General features: G+C 60.5%; 1 protein-coding gene and 1 long non-coding RNA gene across 6 annotated transcripts in view; one reads left to right on the top strand and one right to left on the bottom strand.

Annotated features, from left to right (window-relative positions):
- Positions 1–7,580: 7,580 nt before the first annotated feature.
- LOC123653294 overlaps positions 7,581–12,536 on the top strand; it is a 22,336-nt gene continuing 17,380 nt past the window's right edge. The window contains exon 1 of the long non-coding RNA XR_006743023.1: positions 7,581–7,757. This is a non-coding gene — a long non-coding RNA (uncharacterized LOC123653294). The remainder of the gene's footprint in view (positions 7,758–12,536) is intronic.
- ACSL1 (acyl-CoA synthetase long chain family member 1) overlaps positions 8,740–12,536 on the bottom strand; it is a 61,675-nt gene continuing 57,878 nt past the window's right edge. For 3 of the 5 annotated variants that reach the window (XM_036456403.2, XM_036456407.2, XM_045588963.1), the window contains 4 exons: positions 10,584–10,727; positions 10,377–10,478; positions 9,560–9,631; positions 8,740–8,977 (listed from right to left, as the gene is read on the bottom strand). In XM_036456403.2, the coding sequence (XP_036312296.1) occupies positions 8,837–8,977; positions 9,560–9,631; positions 10,377–10,478; positions 10,584–10,727 (459 nt within the window). In that variant the 3' untranslated portion in view covers positions 8,740–8,836. The remainder of the gene's footprint in view (positions 8,978–9,559; positions 9,632–10,376; positions 10,479–10,583; positions 10,728–12,536) is intronic. The other 2 variants (XM_036456405.2, XM_036456408.2) reach the window with 1 other exon arrangement.

The following is a 12,536-nucleotide window of genomic DNA, read 5'->3' as shown; positions in this document are numbered from 1 at the left end:
CTTTTAAAAAATATTTTATTGATTTTCTTTTTTTTACACAGAGGAATAGAGTTAGAAACATCGATCAGCTGCTTCCTGCACACCCGCTACTGGATATATGCCTGCAACCAAGGTACATGCTCTAGACTGGAATCGAACCTGGGACCCTTGAGTCTGCAGGCCAATGCTCTAGCCACTGAGCCAAACCAGTTTCTTGCTCAAAGCCATGATTTATCCACATTGCTGCACACGGCTGTAGTTTATTTTCACTATTTGTAATGCATTACACAAATATACTACATTGTAGGTGTCCATTCTCCTGGGCACGGTTATATCAGTTGTTTTCAGTATTTTGTTTGTTTTTTGCTGTTACCACCATGCAGCACTAAACAGTCTGTGTGTTTCAGGGTGCATGTCTAAGAATTCCTGTAGGGAGAGACTCAGTAGTAATACTTCACCTCTTTATTTAAAGGCATTTTCAGCTTTGCATGATAATGCCAATTTTTACACATGGTTGTGTAGACAACAATTTACACCTTCACTAGCAGTAAATAAAAGTACCCTTGGCTCCATATCCTTGTTGATACCTAGAACTTTTTAAGACTTTCAAATTTTTACCTAACTAGTGAATTGAAATAGTACCTATTGTTTTTTTTGTTTTCTTTTGTTTTTTTGAATTTTGCATTTCCCTGGAGTTGGTCATCTTTTCTTTTCTTTTCTCTTTTTTTTTTAAATCCTCACCTGAGGATATTTTTTCCATTGATTTTTAGAGAGAGTGGAGTGGAGGGAAAGAGAGAGAGAGAAACACTGATGTGCGAGAGGCACATTGATTAGTTGCCTCCCCTAGATACTAGTATATGGAAGGGCTTATCATTTCTTATTGCGCCTCTGCTTTTTTCCCAGCGAGCTCTCCTGTTGGATTTTCTGTTCAGCATGTGCCCACTAGAGGGCAGATAAAGAACGGGACAGGAGATTTGAAAATATATTTGGAGACCAGACATTGTAAATATTAGTTCAAAGTCAGCTCAAGATGAATAAGACTCGATGTCTTCAATGCCCTTGCTCAACTCATTCCCCTCCTTCTGGTGCATTATCCTCTTCCCTAATTGATCAAATCCACTCCTGTAAGTTTCCTTTAAAAAGAGTATGGTTTTCTACTATGAAAGAGAACACCGTTTACTTCTCAGATTTTTTTTTTAAATATATTCTATTGATTTCTTACAGAGAGTAAGGGAGAGGGATAGAGGTTAGAAACATCGATGAGAGAGAGAGAAACATCGATCAGCTGCCTCCTGCACATCCCCCACTGGGGATGTGCCTTCAACCAAGGTACATGCCCTTGACCGGAATCGAACCTGGGACCCTTGAATCCACAGACTGACGCTCTATCCACTGAGCCAAACTGGTTAGGGCTACTTCTCAGCTTTTTCGACGTTGCTTTTTAACTTTCTACAGAACCAACCAATTACTGGCACCTGGGAATAGCCCGCCGAACTTGGCAGTCTTCCTCAGGAAGAAACGAAAGGCAGTATCTGTCATAAGCAGACCAACGGCTCAGCCTTGGTGATCATGATGCAGCAAAACAGACCCCGCTCCCCGGCAGGCAGGCCAGGGTGAGGCCGGGGAGGAGCCCTGCCCCGGGAGGTCCCCTTTAAGGAAAGGGGAAAGGAAGTTCAGAAAGGTCATCCTCTTCGGTGGCCGTGAAACTGGGGCAGGAAGGTTTTTCCACTGTGGCCAATGGCAGGGACACGAGGCGGAGAAGCCTCCACGGGTCACATGCTTCTGCCATCTCCCTGGCTCTGAGCGGCCGGTCAGCTTGTTTGCCCTGTAACTAATGTACTTTTTCCAGACCCAGCTGGCACTGCCCCTGCCAAGCTGAGGTCACATGGCTAAATCCGTCTGACTCAGTCACATGTCTCAGATTCCATTCCCAGCGCCCTGCCGGGCGGGGGCTGCGGCTGAGGCTGGGACCGGGGTCCGGCAGGTGCATTCCAGCAAATTCCAGGACTTTTCCTGCCAGCCAGGGAGTAGCTGACTTCCAGCCTGCATGGGAAGGAACTTCACAGCGCAAGTGAGCGGAGAAAATAAAATAAAAGGACAGCCCTTTTAAACTACTTTCTTAAGAAGGGAAGCCGGGACTGGTTTGGCTCCGTGGATGGAGCGTCGGTCTGCGGACTGAAAGGTCTCGGGTTCGATTCCGGGCAAGGGCATGTACCTTGGTTGCGGGCACATCCCCGGTAAGGGGTGTGCAGGAGGCAGCTGATCAATGATTCTCTTTCATCGATGTTTCTGGCTCTCTGTCCCTCTCTCTTCCTCTCTGTGAAAACTCATAAAATACATTTTTAAAAAAGAAGAAAAGATATGTACACAGATAAGAATTTAATATGTACACAGATAATAATTTAATAAAAAAAGAAAAGAAGGGAGGAGGGGTCCCAGAATAAGGTTTCTCCGGAAGAGACGCGTCTCCATGACCCTCACTCAAGCTTAAAAGTTTTCACCCTTCAGTGACCTTGCTCCCAGGATACCCGTTCTCGCGGCCTCAGGCCGCAGGCAGGGGTGTGGCTGGCCTGGTGCAGAGCCCCGGGCAGCTGCTGTCTTTATTCAGGGATCCTTCCTGCTCCCCGAGACCTGAGCGGTGGGAGACCCATCGGACACCAACCTGCTCAGGGAGACAGGCTTCCCGAGCCCCGGGGACAGGGAGCCTTGGGGTGACCTTCAGGAGGACGGAGTTCCCCCACGCTCCGGCTCTGCCCTGAAACGCCCGGGCTCGCCGACTCTCCCCTTTGACCTTGGCACAGGTAGAGGGATCACTACCCCCTCCCCCCTCCACCGCTCACCGCTGAGCTCCCCGGTCAGAGAAGGCCAGAGGGACCCCCACATTGTCCCTGCGATGGAGGAGGAGCCCCCGGGCCAGGGGGAGGGCGTGCTCCTGGGAGGAAGGCTGCACAGGCGCGGCGGGGAGCCGGAGCAGGGAGCCTTCTGGGAGCTGGAAGGTCAGTGTGGCTGGAACAGAGCTGGGGACACAGCAAACAATGAGGCTAGGGCCGTGGTCGGCAAACTGCGGCTCGAGAGCCACACGCAGCTGTCTGGCCCCTTGAGTGTGGCTCTTCCACAAAATACCACGGCCTGGGTGAGTCTATGCTGAAAAAGTGGCGTTATAAGAGGTTTAAGTTTAAGCAATGTGGCTCTCCGAAGGAATGTCAGTCATTGTCCTGTTGCTACATGGCTCTGCTGACTAGTGAGTTTGCCGACCACTGGTAGAGAAACAGCAGTGTGAGCATCGCCTGGAGCTTATTCGAAGTGCAGAATTTCGGGCCAGCGTCCAGAATGACTGGATCAGAACCCCGGCTCTCCGGTCCCGGGGTGGGCGCACAGTGAGTTCGAGAAGGAACGCCCCCCGGCTCTGGCCCAGAGCTGTCGGAAGCCTCTGAACGACAGAGCAGGGGACCCCGTGGCAAGACGGTGACTCAGAAAAACCCTTGTTGCTTGGAGTCTGGGAACGGGAGGCAGCTCCTGGGACCCATCAGGACATGGAGGTCGGTCCAGAGCCGGTGCAGCCGCCAGGGAGACCCGGCCAGCGCACAGCTCCTGGCCAGGAGACAGGCAGAGGCGGTGTGTGAAGCCGCGGGGGCGCCCCGGGCAGCTGGCGGGCGGGGCGGGCAGGCGGCAGAGGCGGGCGGAGGGAGCAGTGTGGGGGTGTGGGAACCAGGGCTCAGAAACGGGGTTCCTCTGCGCCCGCACGTTGCAGCATGTGAGCCGACTGGTTTCACTCGCGCCTCCCGTGTGGCCTGCGCCTGTGGGCGTCCCTGCAGCTGGCACCGATGGCACACCCCCTCCCCTCCCACCCCAACAAGCCACAGGCCGAGCAGGAGCCTGCCCGGGTTCTTGGGGGGAAAAGCAGTGGCCTTAACGGTCAGCAAGGACGTGTCCTGTCAGGGAGATCTGACGGCCAGGAGTTCGTCCACTGAAACACCTCAGCAGCAGGGAGTGGCCAAGAACGTCCATGAAACCCCACCTGTTTCCGGCAAGAACAGAGCCCTCTGACCCCCGGACCGGGCTGAGAATTCCCCATCTGAGCCTGCGGTGCGTGTGGGGGCGAGAGGCCCGGCTGTGACGTCTCCTGGGCTGGCTGTGCGGGCAGGGAGCAGCGGGGGCCGCTCTCCGGTGCCCACGCTCGGTGGAGTGAGTCCGTACGCAGCATGGGCATCTGCTCTAGCCCAGGGCTTGGCCAGGGAGCAGGTGTATTCCCCTTGGAGGGCTCGGCTGCCCCTGAGGACTCATGGCAACACCGAGATCTCGGGGCTCCGCTTCCTGGTCCACAGCAAGGACAGCACTTCAGTGGGAAGATAGAGGCTCCCACTGTTCCTGCCCAGCACCCTGATCTACTTATACCTGTGCGTATACACCTCCACATCCTCCCCCCCACACACACACACTGTGACAGGAGGGGTCCCTATCGGCCCATCTCCCCGTCCCAGGGCAGCCTCCCCCCTTTTCTGAACTTTTCCCTTTTCTCCCCCCGACCCCCGCCACACCCCAGGACCCTTCTCATGGGCACAGTGTGATGCTGTTCTCCCATCTCCCGTCTTAAAAACCTGCACCACCAGCACCAGCAGCAGCCTCCCAGCCTCCCTCTTTCTCAGGGCACCGTCCTTTCCTCTGATGTCCTTCACAGGAAAACAAACAAAATGAACAAAAAATAAACAACAACAAAGAGGAGCTGTCGGTCCCCCAGTTCTGCCTCCGCTCACTCCGCCCCGGCTCTGGGCTCCCCGCGCTGCCCACACCAGCATGACACCAGCATTGCCAGCCCAGCAGCCGCTCCTGTCCCCACCGCCTTCCCCTCCCGCCAGCCTGGGGGCGCGGGGCAGGACTGACCCCGGCCCCTCCCTGAGCAGCTTCCTCTCCGGGCTTCGGGGAGCGCACACTCCCGGGTCCCCTCCTCTCCCGCAGGCAGTCCTCCTTCCTGCCACGGCTCCTTCTTCAACTTCGATCAAGCACCAAGGGCACAGGCTCTGTTTGGGGCCCTCTTGCTGCCTGTCCACGTGTCCCGGAGCCCCCCGTCCGGCTGACGACCCTGCCCTCCTAGGGGTGGCGAGAAGGACACGGGCACCTAAGCAGACTGCGGGGCAGCGTGTTGCGATCTCAGGCCCTCCCAGGGGCCTCATGAACCTGCTGTGTCTGTGACCGGCTTTCCCCCGGCCTCCCCTGGAAGCAGAGCAGCCGGTCCTACCCAAGTTTGGGTCCTTAAGGACCGGGGTTCCCGGCGTCACTGAGCGCAGCCACATGTCACTTTGATGAGCCAGATGCCGGACCACAAGCCCCTCGGGCACAAAGGCCAATCCTGAGGAGCCCAGGCCCCGTGCTGGGAGCTCAGCAGCACGACTGGCACCAGCAGCAGCCCAGCCACACGTTCTGTCAGCAAGTTCACGGCCAAAGGCAGACCAGAGCGTCCGCAGCCAGAGGCCACGGCTGTTCTAGGCCAGGCAGCCCGGCTCCAGTCCCACCCGGGCCCACACGGGCCAGACGGCTGGCGTGCCTCGATGACCTCGTCTGTGCGATGGGACAGTGGTCACATCTGGCTCGGAGGGTTTTGACACGACATGGGGCATCTGTGTAAGATGTAAGCATGGTGCCTGGTGCAGCAACCTTTACGCCTCATACTTCAGGGTCCTATTCCAAGGAATCTGGTAACGGAGAGTGAGACTAAAATACGTGACTACCCAATGCCAAATATACTCAAAAACCAGCCGTATTTTGGAGCTGAGAATGTGAGGGTGTGTCGTGGCTGAGCTGCAGGGATGAGCTCAAGACAGCAGGGCGACCTCGGCTCCATCAGCACTTCCCACCTGGGCCTCTGGGCTCAGGCTGAGCCCACACGGCTGAGAGGCAGTTCCTCAAAGGAGCTTAGCACACAAGGGGCCTTCTGGAGAGAAGGTCTGAGACAGAGACCACGGGCTTTGGGGGCGCAGTTTTGATTTGGGGGGTGGGGGTTGGTGGAGGACCATCATGGCGCTGTAGGGGAGCAGGCACTGCCCCAACAGTGCACCATGCAAGTGAAGAACCTGAAAGGGCCCGGCCGGCGTGGCTCAGTGGTTGAGCATTGATCTGTGAACCGGAAGGTCAGGGTTTGATTCTGGGTCAGGGCACATGCCCAGGTTGTGAGCTCAATCCCAGTGTGGGGCATGCAGGAGGCAGCCAATCAATGATCTCTCTTATTGATGTTTCTCTCTCTCTCTCTCTCTCTCTCTCTCTGAAATCAAGAAAAAAGTGTTAAAAAAAATTGTTAAGTATTTTAGGGATTAATCCTCATAATATTTAAAGAACTCCTACAGCTCAATAACAAACAACCCAATTCTTAAAATGGGCAAAGGACTTAGGCATTTCTCCAGAAGAAGACACACAGATGGGCCATGAGCACAGAACGGACCCTCAACTTTAGCGTCACCAAGAAAATGCATCGAAACCACCATGAGACCCCACTGTGTGCGCGCCCGTTAGGACGGCTGCTGTATGTGCTGAAAAACAACAAAACGCAGAAATCAACAAGGGTAAGTGAGGCTGTGGAGTGCGCACTGCCGATGTGAAATGTGGAAAACGGTACGGCCGTTCCTCAGAAAGCGTCCACACAGAATCACGGCCTGACCCGATGGTCCTGTTTCTGGACGGATCCCCGAAGAAATGGGAGCGGGGGCTGAGACGGCACGGGCACGGCCACGCTCACAGCAGCGCCTGTCACAATACCCAGAAGGCGGGAACCACGAGCGTCCACCAGCGATGAATGGATCGACAAGACGTGGTGTACACACACTGGGATGCCACTCAGCCTCCTGCCAGGAAATGCGGGCACATCCCACAGCACAGGGGAGCCTGGGGACGTTGTGCCGAGGTCACTGACGGACACAGGCTGAACGACCCTGTTTGAAAGAAGCCAGAGTCTTGGAGGCCGAGTAGCCCGTGGCCGCCTGGGGGGAGGGAAAAGGGGGGAGGGAGGGACAGGGAGGAGAAAGGAGGTTCCAGTCCTGCAAGGCGATGATTCTCTCATCATTGGTGTTTCTATCTCTCTCTCTCTCTCCCTTCCTCTCTGAAATCAATTAAAAAAAAAAAAAAAGCAAACCAGAAAAGTTTTAAAGAGAAATTGAGGGCTGATTAATTCACATAAGGACAAGTGTGGGTGGGACAGGGATAGAGGAAGGACACAGGCCAGGCTGCTGCTCTGAAACCAGTGCTAGGCCGGGGAGAGAACAGGCGGGCTGACTGCACACAGCCGAGTCCGGCCCAGCACAGCACGGAACCAGCCCTCCAGCGGCATCTCCCGAAGGGGCTTTCCAGCAGAGAGCATCTCCAAGGCGATGCTCCTTATTCCCTCCATGGCTGCTTCTCCACACCCTGCAGGCCTTCAGCGAGCTGTGCGTGACGCATTAGGGGAGGCGGGAGGAGGGGGCGGGAGGAGGAGGAGAGGGGTGGTCAGGAGGAGGACGTGGGGGTGGGGGTGGGGGTGGGGAGGAGGAGGCAGTGTCCCTAGAGGCCCAGGGCCAGGCCTGCTGCCCCAATGTCACTCCCGCCCTGAAAACAGACGCGCCACTCCCGTGAAATGCAGAAATATTTATTTTGGTTTCCTTCATTGTTTTTGGAAATTCTGTTTTGGTTTTATAAAACATAGAAATAGCCAACACTTAAAGCAAACATTCCAAACCCCAGGTGACGAGTGACTGACGCTTGTGCGGTGAGGAACACACACTCGGGTTAGCTCGGAGAGTGTCACAGGGCGGGCCGTGCGTGCCCACACCCAGCAGCGACCGCTCAGGGCCGGACAGCCGACTCGGGGCGCCCGGGGCCAGGGCCGGCGGCAGGACCGGCGAAACGCTGCTCGTTTCCCAAACGATCGTGAAGAAGGCCCGGGGCCGTGGCTCCCGGAAGCCGAGGGTCCGGCCGGAGCATCTCACAGGAGCCAGGCCGCGCGCTGGAGGAGAGCGAGCTCACTGCCGTCCGTTTCCATCCGCGCCCACACCTGTCCCCTCCCTTCGGCCTCCAGGACACGCCTCGCCCGAGCTCGCTCTGGGGAAGAGCCGGGGAATCACACGTGCACGTCCGACACGGGAGCCGCACACACAGGGGTGCCCGTGGGGGCGAGCGGACAGGTGCCGAGGGTCACAGTTGAGCGTGGTCTGGCCGGGTGAGTCTTTCCTTCTTGAAATGCTCGTCCTCACTGTGGAGGGTAAGGCAGCTTTTCTCAGGGCCCCGGGGACGGAGGGGGGGAGGGCGGACAGGGAGCCCGGGAGCACCCTGCTCCTGCCCGGTGGGCGCCCACGCCCCCTCGCCCTGGGAGTGCCCGCGCCCACGCCGACAGGCACGACGGAGCGGGGAGGAAGCGCAGGTGCGTGCGTGTGTGTGTGTGTGTGTGTGTGTGTGTGTGTGTGTGTGGAGGGTGGACGGGGGAGGGGCCGGGGATCAAACAATCTCTGGTCCACGTGTGACAGTCTCCGGCCGACGGCTGTTCGTGGGGGCAGTTCCTCCGGGCGCCGCGGGGCGGGCAGCAAGCAGCAGACGGTCAGAAAGAGCAAGGCCTGCCCCCCGGTTAGACCCGCGGGGAGACAGACCTTGTGGCCTTCTGCCCCGGGGAGCCGCGAGGAACCCGGCCCACGGAAGGCTTCCCTGGACCACGGTTAAGGCTCGTTTTGGAGGTGGCGCGTCCCCCCGCGGGCGCACGGCCCGCCTCGCCCGGCGACCCCTAAGTTTCCTACGACAAGACCCAGCGCACACGTCACACGGCCCCCCTACGCTCGGCAGTCAGATCGCCCGTGAAGGCCACCGGAGAGGACGGAGGTGTGGCTTCTGCCCGGCGCTCCTCCTCCTAAGCCTTGATGGTGGAATAGAGTTCGTCTATCTGCGACCGGAAGTAGTTCCGGAGCTCCGGCCGCTTCGCCTTCATCGTGGGGGTCAGGAGGCCGTTCTCGATGGAGAACAGTTCGGGGTGCAGCGTGATGCCTTTGACCTGCCGATCAGCAAGGCCGTTTATTAGGGGAGGAGGGCCCGGGGGACCCCAGGCCCACAAGCACCTGAGCCTCCAGGGGGTCAGGCCCCGATGCTGGTCCCAGCCCCCCTCTCGCCTCTGGCTCCCAACCTCTCTTCAAGGGAAGAGGACAGAGGCCAGGACCGTCCCCTGAGCTCCAGGAAGAGAATTGACCCTCTGTGAGAGAACCCCCCCCACCCTCCCCTCTGTGAGAACCCCCCAGCCACCCTCCCCTCTGTGAGAACCCCCCAACCCCAACCCACCACCCAGTGCCCTCCCCCCCCCTCTGTGAGAGAACCCCCCCACCTGCCGCCCAGTGCCCTCCTCCCCCCTCTGTGAGAGAACCCCCCACCCGCCGCCCAGTGCCCTCCTCCCCCCTCTGTGAGAGAACCCCCCACCCGCCGCCCAGTGCCCTCCTCCCTCCCCTCCTCTGTGAGAGAACCCCCCACCCGCCGCCCAGTACCCTCCTCCCTCCCCCCCTCTGTGAGAACCCCCCACCCGCCGCCCAGTGCCCTCCTCCCCCTCTGTGTGTTACAGGGCGGAGGCACCTCCGGGAAGCCTCACCTGCTCGAATGTTTTCAGGCCGGACTCCTTCCCCAGCCGCACCAGGTCCTCCAGGATGGCCTTCTTGACCTCCTGAGGAGAGAGGATGAGGCTCAGCCCGGGGGAGGCCCCACGCCTGCACCGGGCCCTCGGCCCCCCCTCCCCGGGCCCTCGGTCCCCTCCCCGGGCCCTCGGCCCCCTCCCCGGACCCTCGGCCCTCAGCCCCCTCCCCGGGCCCTCAGCCCCCTCCCCGGGCCCTCAGCCCCCCCTCCCCGGGCCCTCGCCCCCCCTCCCCGGGCCCTCGGCCCCCCTCCCCGGGCCCTCGGACCCCTCCCCGGGCCCTCGGCCCCCCTCCCCGGGCCCTCAGCCCCCCCCTCCCCGGGCCCTCAGCCCCCCCTCCCCGGGCCCTCAGCCCCCCCTCCCCGGGCCCTCAGCCCCCCCCCTCCCCGGACCCTCAGCCCCCCCCCTCCCCGGACCCTCAGCCCCCCCCCTCCCCGGGCCCTCAGCCCCCTTCCCCGGGCCCTCGGCCCCCCTCCCCGGGCCCTCAGTCCCCCTCCCCGGGCCCTCGGCCCCCCCTCCCCGGGCCCTCGGCCCCCTCCCCGGGCCCTCAGTCTCCCCTCCCCGGGCCCTCGGCCCCCCCTCCCCGGGCCCTCAGTCCCCCTCCCCGGGCCCTCGGCCCCCCCTCCCCTGGCCCTCGGCCCCCCCCCCCGGGCCCTCGGCCCCCTCCCCGGGCCCTCAGTCCCCCCCTCCCCGGGCCCTCGGCCCCCCCCCCGGGCCCTCGGCCCCCTCCCCGGGCCCTCGGCCCCCTCCCCGGCCCTCGGCCCGCGCCCTGCCTCACCTTGCTGCGGCACAGCTCCTCGAAGGACCCAGACAGGCCCCGCTTCCCCGCCCAGCGGCCCAGCGTCTCCGCGTCGGGGACCACGATGGCCACGAGGAAGGCCTGTAACACAGACGGCGCTGACTGCCGGCCCTGCCCTGTCCCAGCTCGCAGGCCCGGGACACTGAGGTCAGCGAGAGCCGTCCCCCGACAGGCTCGGGCACCCACCTGCAGGCTCTCCCCGTGCACGAACACCTGGGCCACCGGCTCGCTGCGCAGGTAGATGTTCTCGATCTTCTCGGGCGCGATGTACTCCCCCTGCGCCAGCTTGAATATGTGCTTCTTCCTGTCGATGATCTTCAGGGCCCCGTTCTGTCCACAGAGAGGAGGTGTGAGTGCCAGCTGCCCCGCCCAGGGCCACACTCCGCACAGAGCCACACACCGCACAGGGTCACACACCGCACACACTCACACACCACACAGAGTCACACTCCGCACAGAGTCACACTCCGCACAGAGTCACACTCCGCACAGGGTCACACACCGCACAGGGTCACACACCGCACAGGGCCACACTCCGCACAGAGTCACACACCGCACAGGGTCACACACACTCACACACCGCACAGAGTCACACACCGCACAGAGTCACACACCGCACAGGGTCACACACTCACACACCACACACTCCGCACAGGGTCACACACCGCACAGAGTCACACTCCGCACAGAGTCACACTCCGCACAGAGTCACACTCCGCACAGAGTCACACTCCGCACAGGGTCACACTCCGCACAGAGTCACACTCCGCACAGGGTCACACACGGCACAGGGTCACACTCCGCACAGGGTCACACTCCGCACAGAGTCACACTCCGCACAGAGTCACACTCCGCACAGAGTCACACTCCGCACAGAGTCACACTCCGCACAGGGTCACACTCCGCACAGGGTCACACTCCGCACAGGGTCACACACCGCACAGGGTCACACTCCGCACAGGGTCACACACCGCACAGGGTCACACTCCGCACAGAGTCACACTCCGCACAGAGTCACACTCCGCACAGAGTCACACTCCGCAAGGGTCACACTCCGCACAGGGTCACACTCCGCACAGAGTCACACTCCGCACAGAGTCACACTCCGCACAGAGTCACACTCCGCACAGGGTCACACTCCGCACAGGGTCACACTCCGCACAGGGTCACACACACTCACACACCGCACAGGGTCACACACCGCACAGAGTCACACACACTCACACACCGCACAGGGTCACACACCGCACAGAGTCACACTCCGCACAGGGTCACACTCCGCACAGGGTCACACTCCGCACAGAGTCACACTCCGCACAGGGTCACACTCCGCACAGAGTCACACTCCGCACAGAGTCACACTCCGCACAGAGTCACACTCCGCACAGGGTCACACTCCGCACAGGGTCACACTCCGCACAGGGTCACACACACTCACACACCGCACAGGGTCACACACCGCACAGAGTCACACACACTCACACACCGCACAGGGTCACACACCGCACAGAGTCACACTCCGCACAGGGTCACACTCCGCACAGGGTCACACTCCGCACAGAGTCACACTCCGCACAGGGTCACACACCGCACAGAGTCACACTCCGCACAGAGTCACACTCCGCACAGGGTCACACTCCGCACAGGGTCACACTCCGCACAGAGTCACACTCCGCACAGTCACACTCCGCACAGGGTCACACTCCGCACAGGGTCACACTCCGCACAGTCACACTCCGCACAGGGTCACACTCCGCACAGGGTCACACTCCGCACAGGGTCACACTCCGCACAGGGTCACACTCCGCACAGAGTCACACTCCGCACAGGGTCACACTCCGCACAGAGTCACACTCCGCACAGGGTCACACACCTCACAGAGTCACACTCCGCACAGAGTCACACTCCGCACAGGGTCACACACCGCACAGAGTCACACTCCGCACAGAGTCACACTCCGCACAGGGTCACACTCCGCACAGGGTCACACTCCGCACAGAGTCACACACCGCACAGAGTTACACACCGCACAGAGTCACACTCCGCACAGTCACACTCCGCACAGGGTCACACACCGCACAGGGTCACACACCGCACACTCACACTCCGCACAGGGTCACACACCGCACAGGGTCACAC

The sequence above is a fragment of the Pipistrellus kuhlii genome, unplaced genomic scaffold (genome assembly GCF_014108245.1).
Source record: "Pipistrellus kuhlii isolate mPipKuh1 unplaced genomic scaffold, mPipKuh1.p scaffold_m20_p_3, whole genome shotgun sequence".
Classification (NCBI taxonomy): domain Eukaryota; kingdom Metazoa; phylum Chordata; class Mammalia; order Chiroptera; family Vespertilionidae; genus Pipistrellus; species Pipistrellus kuhlii.
The sequence above is the reverse complement of the archived record's forward strand: the minus strand, read 5'-3'. Positions and strand labels throughout refer to the sequence as shown.